General features: G+C 44.7%; 1 protein-coding gene across 1 annotated transcript; it reads right to left on the bottom strand.

Moving 5' to 3' along the window:
• Positions 1–1260: 1260 nt before the first annotated feature.
• On the bottom strand, positions 1261–10693 carry LOC120913972 (endonuclease domain-containing 1 protein-like). The gene is made up of 2 exons (XM_040324356.1): positions 10302–10693; positions 1261–1854 (listed from the first exon to the last, which is right to left on the bottom strand). Exons 1-2 carry the CDS (start codon positions 10593–10595, stop codon positions 1294–1296), a joined length of 855 nt encoding a protein of 284 aa, XP_040180290.1. The 5' UTR covers positions 10596–10693; the 3' UTR covers positions 1261–1293.
• Positions 10694–21880: the final 11187 nt, after the last annotated feature.

The following is a 21880-nucleotide window of genomic DNA, read 5'->3' as shown; positions in this document are numbered from 1 at the left end:
GAAACTGGCAGTGGGGTACATGGGGGTGAAGATTACAGGGGGTGGGGTAGTAGGAAACTGGCAGAGGGGTGCAGGGGGAATAAAGATGACAGAGGGTGGGGTGGTAGGATGCCAAGCACAGGGGGATTATGATGAGGATGGAGATGATGACGGGGAGTGGGGTGGTAGGAAGCCGACAGTGGGGTACAGGGGGATGAGGATGACAGGGGATGGGGTGAAAGGAAGCTAGCAGAAGGGTACCAGTTGAGGTTGAAGATGACAGGGGGTGGGGTTGTAGGAAGCTGGCAGAGGGTGCGGGGGAAATAAAGATGACAGGGGGTGAGGTAGTAAGAAGCTGATAGTGGGGTACAGGGGAAATAAATATGACAGGGGGTAGGGTGGTAGGAAGCTGGCAGTGGGGTACAGGGGAAATAAAGATGACAGGGGGTGGGGTGGTAGGAAGCTTGCGGTGGGGTACAGGGGAAATAAAGATGACAGGGGGTGGGGTGGTAGGAATCTGGCAGAGGGTGTAATAGAAAAAAAGCATGACAGGACCTCTTCAATGTGAGATCTGGGGTCAAAAAGACCTCAGAGCTCATATTTACACTTAAATGCAATAAAAGTAAATAAATGTATTTTTTCCCCTTTAGGACAATTGGGCGGAAGTGATGTCTGACGTTGCTTCTGTCATCCAATGTTATGGAGCCGAGTGGGGGCCATCTTTCCCTCACTCGGCTCCATGCTACTGAGAAGCTTTTGGAAGTGGCGAAGACGACCGGAGCGTGGCAGGAGGGGGCACCTCTCCTGCCGCCGATAAAAGTGATCTTGCGGTTAATCCGCCGTGGAGACCACTTTTATCTAAAAGAGGATTGCCCGCCGTTGAAGAAAATACCGTGGTTATGGGAGCTATCTGCTGCCATAACCCCAGTATTATACGTCAAAATACAGACTTATAACGGTGACGGCTGGTCTGTAATTGGTTAAAGGGGTTAAAGTGGTACACGTAATGTCAGAACCTAGAGTGTCAGAAGGGCTGGCAGGTTGCCAGGGTCAGCGCAGCATTAGAGGAAAATCAGTATCTAGCGGCCCTTTCGGGGGTTGCACTACATACAATAATATTTCAAGTAATGATTGTGCTTTGTGTATATATGATCTACGGTGGACTAGGGTTGTCCTTGTTTTTATTTGAAACCAATAAAGTTGATTTATTGCTCTGGTCTATTACTGAATTATGCTTGTTGCCTTTTTGGTAAACTTAGAAGTAACTAAACAGTCACATAATGGAAGTTTAGAATATTTATTATTGTGCACTGATTAACTGCAGTTGTTCTGGAACAGGGTGACAGTGACACCAAGCAGTGATTTCAGCTGGCTTTGCAGGCTTGCAATGCTAATCACCTGCACTGAGTTGGCGTTGTTTGGCGCCAGGGCACCCTCAGCTCTTATGGGCTGGTTGTTGTTGTTCAGGCAGCAATAGCCACTCCATACGTGGCTGGGAATGTTGATCCTGTTCACACCATTGACAGAGATCCAGTTGTTTCCGGGCACCACGCCAGTCACCACGTACATCTTACCACAAGTAGCTGCAATATCCCGTACTCTGTTTTCATTGTTTCTCCAGGCACCGCTGTTAAGGGACCCAAACATGGGAGCCACATTGGTCAGAGTGTAGGTGGCTTTCTGGTTAGGCCCATCAGGATGGTCGGCATTGGGGTTCAGGTGTCCTTTGTGGTAGTTGCTTCCCGTGTAATCAGAGTTGATGGCCTGATTTGTTTTGATGAGGTCTGTGGCAACACCAGAGAGGCCGAGGTTGCGAATTGCAGTTTCGGTTGCAGGCTGGAGCATTATTTCTTTGGGAAGCCTGGTGTCCACCAGCTGAAAGAAAAATGGAAAAGTATGTAGGAAACTGGAGTAGTTAGTCTTAAATCTTAATTCCACCCTGTTTTTTTTTTGTTTTTTTTTGGTACTGTGGAGTAAGGTTAACATTTCATTCAGGTTTATATTTATTTATGTCATCTTTTCTCTCATTGCCTATCCCTTTATACCTATAGGTAGATTCAGGTAGGGGCGCGCTAATTTGCGGCGGCGTAGCCTAGCGTGTTTACACTACGCCGCCTTAAGTAAGAGAGGCAAGTACATGATTCTCAAAGCACTTACCTCCTTACTTAGGGCGGCGTAGTGTAAACGCGGCGGGCGTAAGGGCGCCTAATTCAAATGGGTTGGAGGGGGGCGTGTTTAATGGCAATGAGGCTTGACCTCACGTTTTTGACGTTTTTTGGCTACTGCGCATGTGCCGGGCGCCCACATTTCCAAGTGCGCATTGCGGCTAAGTACGCCGTACGGGCCTATTGATTTTGACGTGGACGTAAACGACGTAAATCCCGATTCGCGGACGACTCACGCAAACGACGTAAAAATTTCTAATTTCGCGGCGGGAACTGCGGCCATACTTGACATTACTATTCCACTAGGGCCTAGCTCTAACTTTACGAGGCCTATCTCTTACGTAAACGGCGTAAAAGTACTGCGTCGGCCTGGCGTACGTTCGTGAATCGGCGTATCCCCTCATTTACCTATTCTATGCCGACCGCAATGGAAGCGCCACCTAGCGGCCATCCAAAATATTGCAATCTAAGATAGGACGGCGCAAGCCGTCGTATCTTAGATATGTTTAAGCGTATCTCTGTTTGAGCATACGCTTAAACATAGGTCGGCTTAGATTCTGAGTTAGGTCGGCTTATCTACTGATAAGCCGGCCTAACTCTACCTGAATCTACCTACTAGTTCCTACAGTGGGAGAGAAATAAATATAGGGTGGTTTCTAGATTCCCCCTATTTAAATTATAATAATGTTTTTTCTGTTTCTATAGTTAGCTAGTCTATTGAAGCTCTGTGGGCGTTCCTGCGGGGGCATGCCCGCGGGTCCTACAGACTCGATGTCCGCCGGCGACCCACGATTGCAGTACACAGAGGCAGAACTGGCATCTGCCAGTGTAAACAAAGCGGATCCCCGTTCTAACAGGAGACATCATGGAGAGCTGCTGTTCCCAGTGTTTGGGAACAGCGATCTCTGTGGTGTTCCTGTGAGCCCAGCCCCCACACAGTTAGAACACACCCAGGGAACACAGTTAACCCCTTGATCGCCCCCTAGTGTCAACCCCTTCCCTGCCAAGTGTTATTTATACATTGATCCGTGCATTTATTTTAGCACTGATCAATGTAATAATGTCACTGGTCCCCAAAAAGTGTCACTCAAGGTCAGATTTGTCCACTGCAATGTCCCAGTTCCGCTAAAAATTGCAGATGGCCGCCATTACGAGTAAAAACGTAAAAAAAATAATAAAAGACCATAAATCTTTCCCATAGTTTGCAGGCGATAACTTTTGCCAATCAATATACACTTATTGTGATTTTTTTTTTTTTTTTTACCAAAAATATGTAGAAGAATATATATTGGCCTGAACTGATGAATAAATTATATGTATATATAAATTATATACATAGTGGGCTAGATTCAGATAGGTGAGCAGATCTTTAGATCCGCGTAACCTATCTGATTTACGTAACGCCGCTGCAAGTTTTTCAGGCAAGTGCTTTATTCACAAAGCACTTGCCTGTAAAGTTGCGGCGGCGTATCGTAAATCCCCCAGGGGAATTCAAATTCGGCGGGTAGGGGACGTGTATCATTTAAATGAAGCGCACCCCGCGCCGACCGAACTGCGCATGCGCAGGTCCCAAAAAACCCCCAGAGTGCATTGCTCTAAATGACGTCGCAAGGACGTCATTGGTATCGACGGGAACGTAAATTACGTCCATCCGTATTCGCGAATGACTTACGCAAACAACGTAAAATTTCAAAACTCAGAGCGGGAACGACAGTCATACTTAACATTAGCTACGCCTCATATAGCAGGGGTAAATATAAGCCGGAAAAAGCCAAACGCAAACGACGTAAAAAAAAAGTGCCGGGCGGTCGTTCGTTTCTGAATCGGCGGAACTCCTCATTTGCATATTCCTCGCGTAATAATACGTAAGCGCCCCCTAGCGGCCGGCCTGGAATTGCAGCCTAAGATCTGACAGTGTAAGTCACTTACACCTGTCGGATCTTAGGGGTATCTATGCGTAACCTGATTCTATGAATCAGGCGCATAGATACGACGGCCGGACTCAGAGATACGCCGTCGAATCTTCTTTCTGAATCCGGGCCATTATATACATATATATATATATATATATATATATATATATATATATATATATATATATATTATATGTATTATAGCAGAAAGTAAAAAATATTGTTTTTTTTTTCAATTTTTTTTGTTTATAGAGCAAAAAATAAATACTGCAGAGGTGATCAAATACCACCAAAAGAAAGCTCTATTTGTTGAAAAAAAAAGGACATACATTTTGTCTGGGTACAGCATTGCACGCCTGCGCAACTGTCAGTTAAATCGACGCAGTGACCTATTGCAAAAAATGGCCTGATCATTAAGGGGGTGTGCGCCCACAAGGTAACCCCCCGGGAGAGTGATTCTCTTAGGGGGTTATACGATGCGGGGAGGAGCCACGAGAGCCGCAGAGAAACCCCAGAATTCGAGGATCGGGGCCCCTCAATGCAAAACGAACTGCACAGTGGAGGTAATTATGATATGTTTTTTTATTTAAAAAAACTTAGCTTTACAATCACTTTAAACGCAGGTGTACCAATTTTCAAACATAAAACATGTAAACACATGAATATTGTTATTAGATTAAAAAAAGACAGTTATTCCATCGAACAGGTAGTAATCCATGATAGATGAGTGAGTATACAGCAGGGCAAAAGTATCCAATAGAGTGAACCTTCACCAATGGAAAGAATGCAAACTTGCCGAATAAAGCAGCTGCCTTTACAGCAGCACGAAAGCCTTAAACGCACATAGAGGTACCTCTGGATGTCACGCAGTGGATCGCTTCCCCCAATAGATCACGTCGGGATCCCACTGGGAAAAAAATAAGCTCACCAAGAGCCCAGAAGAGTTCTCATAGTATAGTGAGGTGTATTCCAAATGTAAAATACACAGTAAGCACAAATAAGTTAAACAATAAAAACTCACATAGATTGCAGCTGGCGACCTGGAATCGCACAGCAGCGAAATATCAGCAAGACGTCAGTGCCAAATGCCGCACCCAGCTGCTGTGCGATTCTGGGTCACCAGCAGCAATCTATGTGAGTTTTTAGACCCCTTTCACACTGGAGCATTTTTACAGTGTTTTAGCGTTAAAAATAGCGCTAATTTAAACGCTCATAAAACGCTCTCCATGCATCTCAATGGACCCTTTCACACTGAGGCGTTGTGCTGGTGGGTCGTTGAGAAAAGTCCTGCAAGCAGCATCTTTGGAGCAGCTTTTGGGCGCTGAAAAAAATGCTCCAAAAACTCTTCTGGGCTCTTGGTGAGCTTATTTTATTCCCAGTGGGATCCCGATATGATCTATTTGCGGAAGCAATCCACTAGGTGGCATCCAGAGGGACCTCTATGTGCGTTTAAGGCTTTCGTGCTGCTGTAATGGCAGCTACTTTATTTGGCGAGTTTGCATTCTTTCCATTGGTGGTGATTCACTCTATTGGACACTTTCGCCCTGCTGTATACTCACTTGTTTGGTGGCTCTATCATGAACTACTACCTATTTAATGAAATTATTAAACATGGATTGTCTTTTTTAGCCCAAGTTCACACTGGGTACGATTTGGTACAATTTGAGATGCGATTTCACATATCAAATCGCATCTCAAATCTGCGGCATTTGCCGGCAATTGTCGGCAATGACACCGTCCTAATCAGTGCGACGCCGCATCTGCGGCGCTGCACTGATTTCATAAAGTAGTTTCTGTACTACTTTTTGCGATTTCGGGCCGCGATTTACATTGACATCTGTGCAGAAACCTCCACAGATGTCTCTTAAATCGCGGCAGAAATCGGGACTGCCAGCGGGAGTGAAATCGTGCGAGTTCAGCTGAACTCGCACGGCTTCACTCCCGCAACCCAGTGTGAACCTGGGCTTAATCTAACAACATTACTCATGTGTTTACATGTTTTAACTTTTGGTACACCTGTGTTTAAAGGTGCTGCACTTCTACTATTATTTATGCTGTGAGATTTTAGACATTGTTTTACCACATTTTATTAATGAATTTAAAGCTGACTAGCTGGATTAAGTTCAGGTTATTTTTTGTGTTTCTCATTAGATACTCCAGCATGGTTTTCAATCTGATTATCGTTGATTCAACTTGTGTGAAATGTTTATTTATTATATAAAAAAATTTACTTCAGAAATAAAATAAAAAAAATAAAGCTGAAAAATTATATTCTGGTTTCCTGCCCTGATATATGACCTACAGTATATGATCTGCAAGAGCAGGGACAGTAATAATAATGGGGGATTTTAACTACCTGGAAATTGACTGAAGTGTTGGCACTGCTAGGACAGTTAAAGGGCAAAAATTTATAAACCTAGTATAAGACAATTTTATAATCCAGTTTAATGAGGCCCCGACTAGGAATGGCACTCTGCTGGACCTGGTAATCTTAAACCATGTAAAGCTTATTACTAATGTTCATATAAAAGAACATCTGGGTAGCAGTGACCATAACATGATTTCATTTAATGTTAGCTGTAAGCAACAAACACATACGGGTAAGATAAAAACACTTAACTTTAAGAGAGCAAATTTTCCAAGGATGAGGGCTGCTCTCCAGGACTTAGATTGGGGGGAATTATTGGCATCAATGGACACAGAACAGAAATGGTAATTCTTCAAAGTGATATTCCCATGGGCAATAAGTTTAAACGGCTAAAAATAAAACCTATGTGGCTCACAACTAAAGTTAAAATGGCTATAAATAATGAAAAAATACATTAAAAAATGTATAAAAATTAAGAAATGCTATCATCGTTTAAATGTTACAAAGAATATAAGAGAATATGTAAAAAATAAATCAAGGACGCAAAAATTCAAAACGAATGACAGATTGCAAAAGTTTGGGACTGGGATTGGTACAGATTGGGGCAAACCCCAAATAATTATTCAAATATATTAATAGTAAAAAGGTCAGGTCTGAGCATGTAGGCCCTTTGCAAAATAATCTAGCGTGGGTGACTGGGGACAAAAGAAAAACCAAATGTATAAAATGTTTTCGAAGCTCTGTCTGGGGGAGCTCATGTCCATAATGGGGGTGGTGGTGACACAGCCCCAAATGATCCACAATGGCTCAAAAGTGATATAGTCCAGAAATATTTAGACAGAATAAAGGTGGATAAAGCACCTGGACCAGATGGCATCCACCCACAGATCCTAAAAGAATTGAGCTCTGTCATTTCAAGGCCATTGTTTCTAATATTTAGGGACTCGTTAATGACTGGCATGGTACCACTGGATTGGCGCAGGGCCAATATGGTGCCCATATTTAAAAAGGGATCAAAGTCTTTATCAAGTAACTATAGACCTATTAGTTTAACTTCTATAGTTGGGAAGATACTGTAGAGATTATTAAAAGACCACATAGACGGGTTCTGGCTGGAGACAGAAGTTGTCAAACAAATCTGATTACTTTTTATGAGTCGATCAAAGATTGTATGGCTCAGAACAGTGGAAAACAAAGTCTTACTTTGGAAGTTTGCAGTCAGGGTGTCCTAGCCGAGGTGCCCTCCCACACACCAATATACAAACGGTCATCAAGAAAAAGAAGCAGCCGGCAACACCATAACATCAAGCGTATTTATTGTAGAGCCTTCACAGTGAGTACAGTCAGCAACAGACTAGTTTGGTGATAAGCCTTGTTCACAGCACACATATACTGTATGTTGAAAAGCATTACCATATATACATGAGAGACTATCACATGACTACTGTTCCTCTCCAATCAACAATTTGTTCAATTGAATTCAGGTGATTGGTTACAAATTGTCAACAGATGTGAAGATGACAAGTGAGAAGCAAAGAGTCTAGCTATAATACAACACATACAATACAAAACATACAGAAACTATCTTGACATGTGAGAAAAAACTATTTAATGAAAAAATATATAAATACATTTTTTTTGTAAGATGGGAAATATAAAGACTATACATAAAAGATAGTACACATTCAATGTGTATCACAAGCGATGGGCATAATACAATGCCCATATCTCCAGGACATTTTAAACTTATTTCATAAAAAGGTTTACATCATAGCGGTGGTTCGTTCGCGCAGGTACCCTTGTCTGGAGGTAGGAAAATCCACCAGAGTTCACGTGAAAGAAGTGCACAGTGGATGCCCCCCCCCCCTCCTCCCACATGAGGATAATTTAACTCTCTCCAAGCCTGAGTACGAGAAGGATGCCATATTGCCGTTATGTTCATACTTAAAGTGCTTAGACACATTGGATACTTTTTACGAGGAGGTAAGTAAAGCCTTGGACAGAGTGGTGACTGTGGACGTGATATACTTGGATTTTGCAAAAGCATTTGACACAGTTCCCCACACACGGCTCCTCATGTGCAAGGTAAAGTCTACAGGCATGGAAAGATCAATTTGTAAATGGATAGAAAACTGGCTAAAAGACAGAATTCAGAGAGCAGTGGCTAATGATTCTTACTCTGAATGGTCTAAGGTTATCAGTGGTGTACCCCAAGGTTTAGTGTTGGGACCCTTGCTATTTAATATCTTTATAAATGATATTGGGTCTGGAATTAAAAGTTACATTTTTGCAGATGACACTCGACCGTTTTTCGGGTTCTAAAAAATGAAGTTTTTTTTTTTATGTCATTAAAAACTATCATGTGTGGGTTTCAGAGCATTTTTTGAGTTCTAAAAAATGGCCAATTTTTTTTTTCGAACATGCTCTAATATTTTCACAACGTTTTTAACGTTGTCGTTTATCAGGTTGTAAAAAATGGTTGTGTGTGGGCTTTAACGACGTGAAAAATCTGCGCATGCTCAGAAGCAAGTTATGAGACGGAGCGCTCGTTCTGGTAAAACTACCGTTCGTAATGGAGTAAGCACATTCATCACGCTGTAACAGACAGAAAAGCGTGAATCGTCTTTTACTAACACAAAATCAGCTAAAGCAGCGCAAAGGGTGGCATCACCCAAATGGAACTTCCCCTTTATAGTGCCGTTGTACGTGTTATACGTCACCGAGCTTTGCTAGAGCATTTTTTTTCCATGATCGTGTGTAGGCAAGGCCGTTTTAATGATCGGGTTGAAAAAAACGTTTTTTCTAGACCCTTAAAAACGTCATTTTTTAGAACCCCAAAAAACGGTTGTGTGTACGCGGCAGTGGAATAACATCCTTAAAGGATGTCTCCAATTTAAAAGCCGCCCTAAACGTCTAATTGGGCAACTAAGTGCTAAATGAGGTTTAATGTTGATAAATGTAAAGTTATGCACTTGGGGGCTAAGACTATGCACGCACCATTCATACTAGAGAGAGTACATCTGGGGGAATCAATGGGAGAAGGATCTGGGGTTTTTTGTAGATCATAAGCTCAATAATAGCATGCAATGCCAAGCTGCAGTTTCCAAAGCGAGCAAAGTCCTTTCTTGTATTAAGAGAGGTATGGACTCCAGAGAGAGAGATATAATTTTGCCCCTGAACAAATCATTAGTAAGACCTCATCTGGAATATGGAGTTCAGTTTTGGGCACCAGAACTCAAAAAGGATATCAGGGAACTGGAGAAAGTACAGAGAAGGGCAACCAAACTAATAAGAGGCATTGAGGAGCTCAGCTATGAGGAAAGATTAGAGGAACTGAATCTATTCCATCTTGAGCAGAGGAGATTAAGAGGGATATGATCAACATGTACAAATACATAAGTGGTCCATATAGTGAACTTGGTGTTGAGTTATTCACTTTAAGGTCATCACAGAGGACAAGGGGGCACTCTTTAAGTCTAGAGGAAGAAAGATTTAATCTCCAAACACTGAAAGGTTTCTTCACAGTAAAAGCTTTGAAAATGTGTAATAGACTCCCTCCAGAGGTGGTTCTGGCAAGCTAAGTAGATTGCTTTAATAAGACATGGATTCTACCCCAAATGCACATAATATAACTGGGTACTAACATTTATAGGCAAAGTTAATCCAGGGAAAATCTGATGGCCTGTCTGGGATCAGGAAGGAATTTTTTCCCCTGTTGTATCAAATTGGATCGTGCTTTGCTGTTTTTTTTCCCTTCCTCTGGATCAACTGTGGGTGAAGAATTGTGTATATGGGATTGTATATATTTTTTTGGTTAAACTAAATGGACTTGTGTCTTTTTTCAACCCGACTAACTATGTAAATAAACTATCTCACCTGTGGCTCCAGTCGGAAAGTCTGGTCACCTCCTGTGACATCTCCAGGTCTTCTGTCCAAGATATAAGCAGAATACAGACCATACCGGTTTCCCTTGTGATACAGGGAGGCGAAGAAGGGATTGTTGTAGGTCTCATACATCTGGCAGATGGGGGTCATGGTACCTGAGAGACTGGTAAACCCAACAGGAGGTTTGCTGGCATAGAACTGGCCCAGACAGTCACTAAAGTTTGGGCTTACTTTGGCCAAGCCTGCATGAGCCAGAGCCAAAACCACAAAGAGTTGGAACACCATGGTAGGACCTTCAGAAATTCTCAACTGTCCACAAACCTGGTGTGTACTCCCTCAACTACAAAACTGTGTTGTGATCCACACAACTAGACTCCCAATGTTTATAGGTCCCATATGACTTTGTGAACCTATTGGCATTTCCATTTGATTACAATCAACTGAGTAAAGTTGGCCTTCTGAGGGTCAGGCTTCTACCAACATCTGGAGAGTTCTCAGCATATAAAGTGGAATCAAAACAACTACCAATTCAGAGATGGAAAACAAATGTTTATTTTCTCATAGCACCTTTTCAGGCATTTAAAACAAAGTGTTGTAAATTATCGAGCTATTGTTGTGTTACTTTTAGCATGCATTTAAATCTGAGCACAGCGATTTAATTTTTTTTTTATTTGAGAATTTTGCAAGCTTTTCCAAGCATTTTAGAAGTATATTATGTGCGTTGCACATGTGTATTCAAGCTTTAGATGTTTTGGTTTTAACCAATAGAAAGCGCTAGGGCAGAGAGCTGCAGTTTGACCGGAAAATGTGTGACAAACTGCTAGTAAAATGTTCATGTCATGTGTTTTTAGGCTTTCCCATTTATGTCTATGCGGCCAAATACACTCCAATCTGCCTAAAAGAAGCTGATGTACTTTTTTGAGTGATAGACCTTTTTCTACAGAGGACAAAATGCTAATGTATACAGGGCCATTGAAATTAATGGGATTTGGCTTGATGAGCATCTTAGAACGTTAAGCTTTAACCACTTGCTTACTGGGCACATATACCCCCCTCCTGCCCAGGTGAAATTTCAGCTTCCGGCACTGCGTTGCTTTAACTGACAATTGCGTGGTCGTGCGATGTGGCTCCCAAACAAAATTGATGTCCTTTTTTCCCCACAAGTTCGCCTACCAAACGGCCACTCCGATTGGCCGTTCACGACGATCTGTGATTGGCTGTGTCCAAGAGACACGGCCAGCACAGAGTTTCCCCGCTGCGCGCTCGGGAGCGCGCGGGGAACGAGGAAAGGGGCGGATGTCAATTGACATCCTGTTGGATTTTCAGGTCCGCGCTGTAGCCGTCATTCGGCTATAGCGCGGGCCTCAGGTGGTTAAACTACAAAACCCTCAGGTGTGAATGGAGCCTTAAAGCTTCAGACATTACCATTAGGAACTGGTCAGCTTCAGCTAAATATTTAGTGAAGTTGTCTTTAAATACTTCCCCCCCGAATAATTCTGACATAGTTATATACCAACCATCATAGTTACATAGTAGGTGAGGTTGAAAAAGACCATCAAATCCAACCTATGTGTGTGATTATATGTCAGTTTTACATTGTATATCCCTGTATGTTGTGATCGTTCAGGTGCTTATCTAATAGTTTTTTGAAACTATCGATGCTCCACTCTGATATCTGCTTCTGAGTTCTTTACTGTGCCTGCCTGACCATTCCCAGCCTGTGCATTCACAATATCCTGGTCAAGCCCTCTGGCTATTGCACACAAAGGCCACAAGTAATTTTTATGGATCGTCAAAACCTTGCTGGATGGCAGAGGCAGGGCCTCCATCAGGGGGGTACAGGCATTACACCCGTAAGGGGTCCGAATGTTTCCAGGGGCCCGGCCGCCCCCCCTTCTCAGCTCGCGGCTGAGAGGAGAAGAGAAAACTCTCAGTTCTGTAGTCCCCCCTCCCCCTCTCATGTCACGGTGAGAGGAGAGACACTTTCACTTTCAGTTTGTGGCTGGAGGAAGAGGTGAGTAAGATGCCAGAGTCAATTTCGGCAACCCAGCCCCCTCCCCCGGGTTCTCAATTTGCGGCAGAACCCCCCTGGTTCTCAATTTGCGCCAGCACCCCAGGTTCTCTGATGGCTGCCCTTGGCAGAGGACACCATGAGTTTGGCCCTCTGCCATCCAGTGAGTATGGACCATCCATAGGAATAAATGGGGCCTGTGGCACACATGCACACTAGGCAGAAGATGTGGGCGGGTGGTATGTAGTCAGCTGGAAAGACACATTTTCTTGGTACTACTGTAGCGCCTGTGTACTTTTCAGTACAGGTGCTATGTCAAATTTAGTTGGGGGATGAGAGAGTTACCTTGCTCTCATCCGTGCTGATCTATTAAATTGGGTTTCTGTCAGCCCTGGGCTGTCCTGTGGTGTCAGAGTGTGTTCCAAAGATACCTTCCCATCTTTGGATAGCAGGTGGCGCCAGAGGGGACCAGGCGGAGCGCTTTTCTCCAGCAGCCAATTAGAGGAGTGTTTCCCTCGCGGGGCATGCTGGGGGAGGGTATTTCTGTGACAGACGCCATTGTGTGGGGTTCTTCGCCCGTTCCTGGTTCCAGGTGCGGCACCCACCTTTAGGGTGTGCGCACATCACGGGCCCCGGCGAGATGGCCTACCAGGCCGGGGGCGCACGTGCTACGCGGAGTTCCTGACTCTGGGCCCTCATGGCCCGGATTTACTGATGCTGTCAAGGGGCCCCAGTGACTTACTGGGTCCCCCATCTCCTATTGAGAAGATCCCAAGCGAGTTGTGCTGTTCGGTGGGGAGTCTGTCTGAGGTAACCCGGAGGCAGGTGATCCAATAGGGCTTAGACAATCCATCGGGGATCTGGGTGACCGGACACTGACAGGTTGTATGCTGCAAACTGTCAGTCAGTGACCGCAAGCTAACAAGTCTACCTGAGGAAGATTCAGGCGAATTGTGTTCACTGGGAAGATCCGCTCTAATATCCATGTTCCTGAGTACTAGGCCTGTGGCAGAGGTCTCATTACTAATCTTAAATTTACTAGAGTCAAGTCGGTGGCAGAGACTTGTTCCTTCCCAGAAGTTCTAAGTGACACTCTGGCTGCCAGGCCTGTGAGAGGGACCTGTCCAGTGGCACTACACCCACTCAGGCTGGAGTGGCGACGAAGCAAGAGCTATTATCCTGAAGCAGGACTGGTTCGCTTATCTAGAGGCCTGAATCTGCAAGTTCTCTCCTTTCACCAATCTATTCTATCTACCTCGAGTTGACTGTTGGTCATGTTGGACCAGTAATAAAAGCACAGAAAACGTCACCCTGTTGTCTGGACATTTCGTCATTTGCTCTCATCATCATCCTATCCATCATCGTCATCCATAGACACATCACAGAGGTAACATAATCATGCCGTCCCAAATCTAACTAGCGGCTCCTCCGGTGGTAGCGCTAAACTACTTTAATCTAGAAAGATAAATATGCAACTATGTGGTTGGCAAACATTGCCTTGCATTAGGTTTATCAAGTTCAGACTTGTCTAAATATGTATTGATAAGATGTGAAAAGCCTTACTGAACTGTGTTAGAGTTTCTTTTTTTTCAATACGTCATTCTTCAAATTGTAGTAATATTATATCTGGAAAAGACAGAGGATTCAGGGATGTATTGTATCATGCAAAATACTTCCTCTATAGCAGTTAGATGATTAAATAATAAAACTGTTAATTCATTCAGAAAGGTCTAAGTAAACCTGGTTAAAATTTGAGCAAATAAAATAAGCATGTGGACGCAGTCACTTAGTCAATGCCTGGGACCAGACGGAGATTGCGGTCATGTTTTTCATGAGTTGCAAGAGTAGGCCTTTGACCACCTGGAACAGAGTAAAACACTGTTGTGATACATTTGCCTATATGTCTCAGTTTAATTCTCCCTGCTTGCCATTGTGATTACCATCCGGTTATTGAAGTGCTAATGTCCCCTCACTATTTCTAAAGGTTAATTGATCTATTGTGTTGTGTGAAGGAGATCTGTGTTTAAGTGGCTTGTGTTAATTATGCTGATTGCTTCATTGTGGTAATTATCTCTCTATATGCGGTGCCGAACCAGCTAGATACTGATTAGTTCAAAGAAATATCTTTATTTCAAAGGAGCTGTATTGAAGACCCCCCACTGTGTAAGAGGGGGGGCGGAGATTTGTCATTGTAACAGTTTTGGAAATGACATATAAGCTGTGTGTGTTATAACATTAAACTCGGTGTTGTTCCAGCAGTAAGCTTGGCATGTGTGGCTTTCTGGGCGACTCCAGGGATATTCCTTCTCGTGGAATATTGGGGTGATTTTCGTTATGGGAAGAAGGGAACGTTGACGGGGATATCATACCAATACCGTCACAATTGGTTGGCAGCAGTGGGATTTTTCCCTTCTATTCCCCTTCACACCCGGATTCCAAGCAGACACTGGAAGAACTACTGGAAGTTCGTGGAAGGATTGCTAGCAACAAAACCAAGCGGGTCATCATAGCAGAATCAATGGAGATAGACCAGGAGGACGGGATTGCAGCAACGCCAGCAGTACAAGAGATGGAGAAGCTCAAAGAGGAGAACCGGCGGCTGCAGAGGGAGCAGGGGGTGGCTGACCTTATGGGGCTCTGAGTCCCCTCCCCCCCCCCCCCGGACTCTGAGCACCAGTGCTACAGCATTTCAACAAATATAACTTTTCCTTTTTATGAATCTCCTGTGACTGTCACTTCAGAGCCATAACCTGCCCCTCCCATAGCGGGACACCTAGATGGCGGCGCACAGACCCATTCACCGTCTTCACACTGACTTCTGGTGACTTTGCAGATCGCACAAAGGCTTGGGGACTGACCGGCGTGTGATCTGACGACCCGGTGGCATACCTGAGTCTGAAGCAGTTGCCAAGGGAGGTCAGTCATGCCAAACGGAGTTAACCTCGGACTAAAAGCTCTAAACCCATCAACCCTACTGGACCAGGGAAGGTCCAACCGGGTTTTCCGGAGCAGGGAGAAAAAGGGGGGCCATTGTGATACATTTGCCTATATGTCTCAGTTTAATTCTCCCTGCTTGCCATTGTGATTACCATCCGGTTATTGAAGTGCTAATGTCCCCTCACTATTTCTAAAGGTTAATTGATCTATTGTGTTGTGTGAAGGAGATCTGTGTTTAAGTGGCTTGTGTTAATTATGCTGATTGCTTCATTGTGGTAATTATCTCTCTATATGTGGTGCCGAACCGGCTAGATACTGATTAGTTCAAAGAAATATCTTTATTTCAAAGGAGCTGTATTGAAGACCCCCCACTGTGTAAGAGGGGGGGCGGAGATTTGTCATTGTAACAGTTTTGGAAATGACATATAAGCTGTGTGTGTTATAACATTAAACTCTGTGTTGTTCCAGCAGTAAGCTTGGCATGTGTGGCTTTCTGGGCGACTCCAGGGATATTCCTTCTCGTGGAATATTGGGGTGATTTTCGTTATGGGAAGAAGGGAACGTTGACGGGGATATCATACCAATACCGTCACAACTGTAATTACAGACGTTGTGTTTCTCAGCCCTGACACTAGGGGAAGCAGAACTTAAACTTAGTTTCAGCCCCAACATTTTAAAATGTCATTGGGCTAGATTCAGGTAGAAGCGCGCATAGTTACGGCGGTGCAGCGTATTGTATTTACGCTACGCCGACGCAACTTACAGGAGCTAGTGCAGTATTCACAAAGCACTTGCTCCATAAGTTGCGGCGGCGTAGCGTAAATGGGGCCGGCGTAAGCGCGCGTAATTCAAATGTGGAAGGGGGGCGTGTTTTATGTAAATCTATGATGACCTGACGTGATTGACGTTTTGTACGCCGTCCATGTACATATCCCAGTGTGCATTGCTCCCAAGTACGGCGCAACGACGTATTGGTTTAGACGTGAACGTAAATTACGTCCAGCCCTATTCGTGAACGACTTACGCAAACGGACGTAAAAAATTCAAATTTCGAAGCGGGAATGACGTCCATACTTAACATTGGCTGCGCCTCCTAATAGCAGGAACAACCTTACGCCGAAAAAGCCTAACGTAAACAACGTAAATAAATTGCGCCTGCCGTACGTACGTTTGTGAATCGGCTTATCTAGGTAATTTGCATATTCTACGCCGACGCCAACGTAATATTGCACACAATTATACGCCGCCGCATTCAAGTTACGTCGGTGGAGGAAGCCTATTTTTGGAGCGTATCTGCCTTTGAGAATCGGCGTAACGATACGCCAGCGCAGATTTGAAATTACGGCGGCGTATCTGGAGATACGCCGCCGTAAATGCTACATGAATCTAGCCCGTTGTATTTGAAGCTGTGGAAGGAAAAGGATAGGGAAAGCTGGCAAACTGCATAGGAAAGGACAAGGGTCAGGTAGGGAACTGTACTGTACTTTAATTCTGACTGTTAGCTCTTTGGGATCAACCCCTTTGCTGCCAGTTTCTGTTTTGAAGTCAGCAGTCTCTTTTAATCGCTGTCCTGTCCCTAGCAACCTTTTTTTTCTTTTTTTTTTTTCAGCAAGGCTTTCCCCCCCAAAAAGTGGCTGGTGCTCAGGCAGTGGACTGTCCCTCGGCGTTCTCACATCCAATGCAGGGCTACTGCTTCAGCTTGGTACCTGATGATGTCAGAGGACCTGTGAATGCCGGAGGAGAGAAGAGAAAGGGCTGTGGGAAACAATTAAGCAGCATGGAGGGAGCTAGCAGGAATGGAGGATCAGATAAACAAGTGCTTTTTCTGCCCCCTAAGAATATTTAAAGGCGTTGTAAAGGCAGAAGTTTTTTTTATCTTAATGCATTCTAACCCTCTGTGTGTAGCAGCCCCCCTTATACTTACCCTGAGCCCCATCTCTATCCAATGATGTCCACAATTTCCTCGGTCATCTGGGACTCTCCTCCTGATTGGCTGGGGCACAGCTGTGGTGCCAGGGCTGTCAATCAAAGTTAGTTAGCCAATCAGGGGAGAGAGAGGGCGGGGCAGAATGGCAGCTGCATGTCTGAATGGACACACAGAGCTGCAGATCGGCTCGGGTGCCCCCATAGGAAGCTGCTGGGCTGTGGGGGCACTAATCAGAGGACAGAAGAGGGACCCGAGAAGAGGAGAATCCAGGCTGCTCTATGCAAATCCACTGCACAAAGGAGGTAAGTATAACATGTTTGTGATTTAACCACTTCCATACAGGGCACTTATACACCTTCCTGCCCAGACCAACTTTCAGCTTTCAGCGCTGTTGCACTTTGAATGACAATTGCGCGGTCGTGCTACACTGAACCCAAACAAACTTATTTATATTTAGAAAGCTGTGACTTTCACCAAACATTCACTGGGGCAGATTCAGGTACCTGCGCGCCTAGTTACGGCGGCGCAGCGTATTGTATTTACGCTACGCCGACGCAACTTACAGGAGCAAGTGCAGTATTCACAAAGCACTTGCTCCGTAAGTTGCGGCGGCGTAGTGTAAATGGGGCCAGCGTAAGCCCTCGTGGAAGGGGGGGCGTGTTTTATGCTAATGTGTGATGACCTGATGTGATTGACGTGTTTTACGAATGGCGCATGCGCCGTCCGTGTACATATCCCAGTGTGCATTGCTTTCAAGTACGCCGCAACAATGTATTGGTTTCGACGTGAAAGTAAATTACGTCCAGCCCTATTCGCGAACAACTTACGCAAACGACGTAAAAAATTCAAATTTCGAAGCGGGAACGATGTCCATACTTAACATTGGCTGCGCCTCCTAATAGCAGGAGCAACGTTACGCCGAAAAAGCCTTACGCAAACGACGTAAAAAACTACCGCCGGGCGCACGTACGTTTGTGAATCGGCGTAACTAGGTAATTTGCATACTCTATGCTGAAAACGACGGGAGCCCCACCTAGCGGCCAGCGTGAGAATGCACCCTAAGATACGACGGCGTAAGAGACTTATGCCAGTCGTATCTTAGACTAATATCGGCGTATCTTGCTTTCTGAATCTGCTCTTTTTTACTGAAAATTTTACTGCATTGCGGCAAATGACGTCGCAAGGACGTCATTTGCTTCAAAGTGAACGTGAATGGCGTCCAGCGCCATTCACGATTCACTTACGCAAACGACGTAAAATTTAAACTTTGCGACGCGGGAACGACGGGTATACATAACATTGGCTGCCCCTGCTATTAGCAGGAGAAGCCTTCCGCGAAACCCGACTTACGCAAACGACGTAAACTGCGTACGCAGGGCTCGCGTAGGGTTGTGAATCGGCGTTAGTATGCAATTTGCATACTATACGCTGACCACAATGGGAACGCCCCCTAGCGGCCAAAGTAAGAATGCAGCCTACGATATGACTGGCATAAGAGCCTTATGCTAGTCATATCTTAGGCTGCCGTCGGCGTAACGAGGTTCCTGAATCAGGAGCATTCGTAACGCCGGCGCAAGTAAGCAATTGCGCTGCTTAACAATGGTTACGCAGGCGCAATTGCTCTTTGAATCTACCCCAGTGATGACATCATGGGGTCTGAAATAAAAAGCCTAATAAAAAAATAAAAATAAATATATTTTTTTTCAATAATTTCCTTAACATGTTGACGAGGAAGGGAAAGAATAAACAGGAAGGCAAAATTAAAAGCAAATTAAACCTCAGCTTTAAAACAATATTTATTGATATCACTGTACAGATCGGTTGTCACAAAGAATATTTAAAAAAAATCCAGGTTTCCTGGCACTTTATACAATTTGTTTGGGCCAGCTTAGACCAAACAAATCATATGCATGCCAGAGGAGATTGGCAACACTTCTCAGGCTGTCATATACTGTAGTAGCTTGTGTTAGGGTAGCTGTACCATCAATGGCCCACCGCTACTGACGAACATAGGGTACATTGCCTGTACTGCATCTCCACTTTGGGTGAAGCCTTGTATTATTATCAATTTATACAACGCTTCCTCTGACTGGCTGAGGTGGATCAATGATGTCACAATCTCCACCTCGGCCAATCAGAGGAAGCCTTTTATTCACTGATCCTAAATGGCAAAGATTCCGTATGAGAGACTCTCTCTAATTCTGGCAGTAGAGGCTGGTTGTGCTGTACACAACACAAGCTACTACACAGTATACAGCTATGGCATGCAAATGATTTGCTTGGCAAAGGCTTAAACTAAAAATCTACAATGCCATGAAACTTGTAATTCTCTTCTGTTCCCCTTTGTTGTCTTTGCTTTTAGCTATATTTTTCCATTAATTTAATGAACAATATTACTATGCAATGCCACAATTTTGAACCTGTAGAAGAACTCAAAGTGTATATACAGTACTGTATATGAAAACCTTTTTTGTTTCGGATAGAGCAGGGAATGATTGAAACCCCTGTCTGGGTCTCATTGCTATCTGTGTCCCTGTTGGGGAGATTACCCTGCAGTGGCGGTTCGTCCATAGAGGACGCTGGAGCACCGCCCCCTCTGGCTCTCGCCCGCCACTGGGTCTAATAACATACATACATTCATGCATTGCATGAATGTATGTTATTGTTGCCAGCTGCCGCTGGTCTATTCAGAGATGGCCGGAACTTGAGCGCCGGCCACCTGAATAACGGCAGCTGGTTGGCTGTGCGGAAGTGCCTATCAGAGCCAGCGGCTCTGATAGGCTTTCCGAGTACAGCCCTCGGCTCCCGGATGTCTTATCCTCGGAACGTACAGGGGGTGCGTTCCTTGGATAAGACTGGCGGCCGTCTCAGCCAATCAGGTTCCCCGATTCTGGTTATCGGTAACCTGATTGGCTGAAGTGTCATCAAGGCGGGAGAAGACATCGAGGGACGTGGAAGGAGTAAGGTAAGTGCATTTTACAGGGCACAGAGGCGACAATGGGCACAGAGGCGACAAAGGGCACAGTGGCATCAATGGGCACAGTGGCATAAATGGGCACAGTGGTGACAAAGGGCACAGTGGTGATAATGGGCACAGTGGTGACAATGTGCACAGTGGCAACAATTAAAGGGCACAGTGACATGCACAGTGGCAACATTGGGCACAGTGGAGACAATTAAAGGGCACAGTGGTGACAATTGGCACAGTGGTGACAATTGGCACAGTGGCGACAATTGAGGGGCACAGTGGCTGCATTTGATGGCATGGCACAGTGACTGCGTTTGATGGCATGGCACAGTGACTGCGTTTGATGGCATGGCACAGTGGTGCGAATTGATGGCATAGTGACTGCATTTGATGGCATGGCACAGTGGTGATAATTGATGGCACAGTGGCTGCGTTTGATGGCATGGCACAGTGGTGACAATTGATGGCACAGTGGCTGCGTTTGATGGCATAGCACAGTGGTGACAATTGATGGCACAGTGGCTGCGTTTGGTGGCATGGCACAGTGGCTGCGTTTGATGGCATTGCACAGTGGTGACAATTGATGGCACAGTGGCTGCATTTGATGGGCACAGTGAGGCTGCAATTTTTTTCTTTTCGTTTGCGCCCCCCCAAAAATTTTGAGCACCAGCCGTCACTGTTACCCTGTGTCCCTACTGGGGAGATGAACCCTCTCTCCTCGATCTGGTGATCATTGTTAGAGTGACAGAAAGTGATAGTAAATTCTAAATATTACATTTGTTAATGAAGCAGGAGGTGGGGGAAAATTCCTCAACTGGCGACACCTGTTCCAGTTACAACTTTCTAAGGCAGTGGGTTGAATGAAAAAAACTGATCCGGTTTCCACATCCACACACTCAAAATGGATGGGGAAATCATCCCTGCTGAGCTATTGTAAACATTCCCACTGTCAGAATACACTGTTCAGCCCTGCAGTCTATAGCCTGGGGAGCAGATCAAGTAGGGAAAATCTGAAAGGGTGGTTGTACAGAAGTCGATTGGTAGATCGGCTTCTGTAGGACCACAGTGCCCATACATGGATCAAAATTGTGAATTTCAATCCATGCAGGGCGAGCTTAAAGTGATTGTAAAGGCTTGTTTTAAAAAAAAGAACAAATATGTTATTCTTACCTGCCCTATGCAGTTGTTTTTGCACAGAGTAGCCTCTTCTCAGGTCCCTATTCACTGCTACTGGCTCCTCCCTCTTGTTCAGTGCCCACACAGCAAGCAGCTTGCTATGGGGGCACCTGAGCCGAGTCACAGCTCCGTGTCTCGGCCAATCAGAAAGCAGAACCTTGGATGGCTAAGACATTCGTGGACATTGCTGGACAGACAGGGACCTCAGGTAAATGTGAGGGGGGCTGCTGCACACAGAAGGATTTTTATCTTAATGCATAGAGTTTCCTGGAACTTCCTGTTGTGTCTCTAGGATTAGGAGCTGTAGGATTTGTTTGTAAAAGACAAAAAAAGAAACCAAAAGTTTTTTTTTAACCCATCCCTACTGTATCCCTACTAAGTATAAACTTTAAGTCTGTCTCAAACAAAATAGTCTGTGGGTTTACAAACACTGTGCATCTTCCACACCCAAGGTCTTTTGGACCCATTACAGCACCCAAAGTTCACATTATATTCTTTGATTAGTTGATTCTTTAATCCTAGAGAATATACCTGTACTTTTATTTAAGATC

The sequence above is a fragment of the Rana temporaria genome, chromosome 9, assembly GCF_905171775.1.
Source record: "Rana temporaria chromosome 9, aRanTem1.1, whole genome shotgun sequence".
Taxonomy (NCBI): Eukaryota; Metazoa; Chordata; class Amphibia; order Anura; family Ranidae; genus Rana; species Rana temporaria.
This window is presented reverse-complemented; position numbering and strand designations above follow the sequence as displayed.

Coding starts and splice junctions, on each gene's coding strand:
- LOC120913972 (XM_040324356.1), bottom strand. CDS start 10,595: ATGGTGTTCCAACTCTTTGTGGTTTTGGCTCTGGCTCATGCAGGCTTG. Junction 1,855..10,301: donor CTTTCCGACTGGAGCCACAG/GTGAGATAGTTT, acceptor TTTTTCTTTCAG/CTGGTGGACACCAGGCTTCC.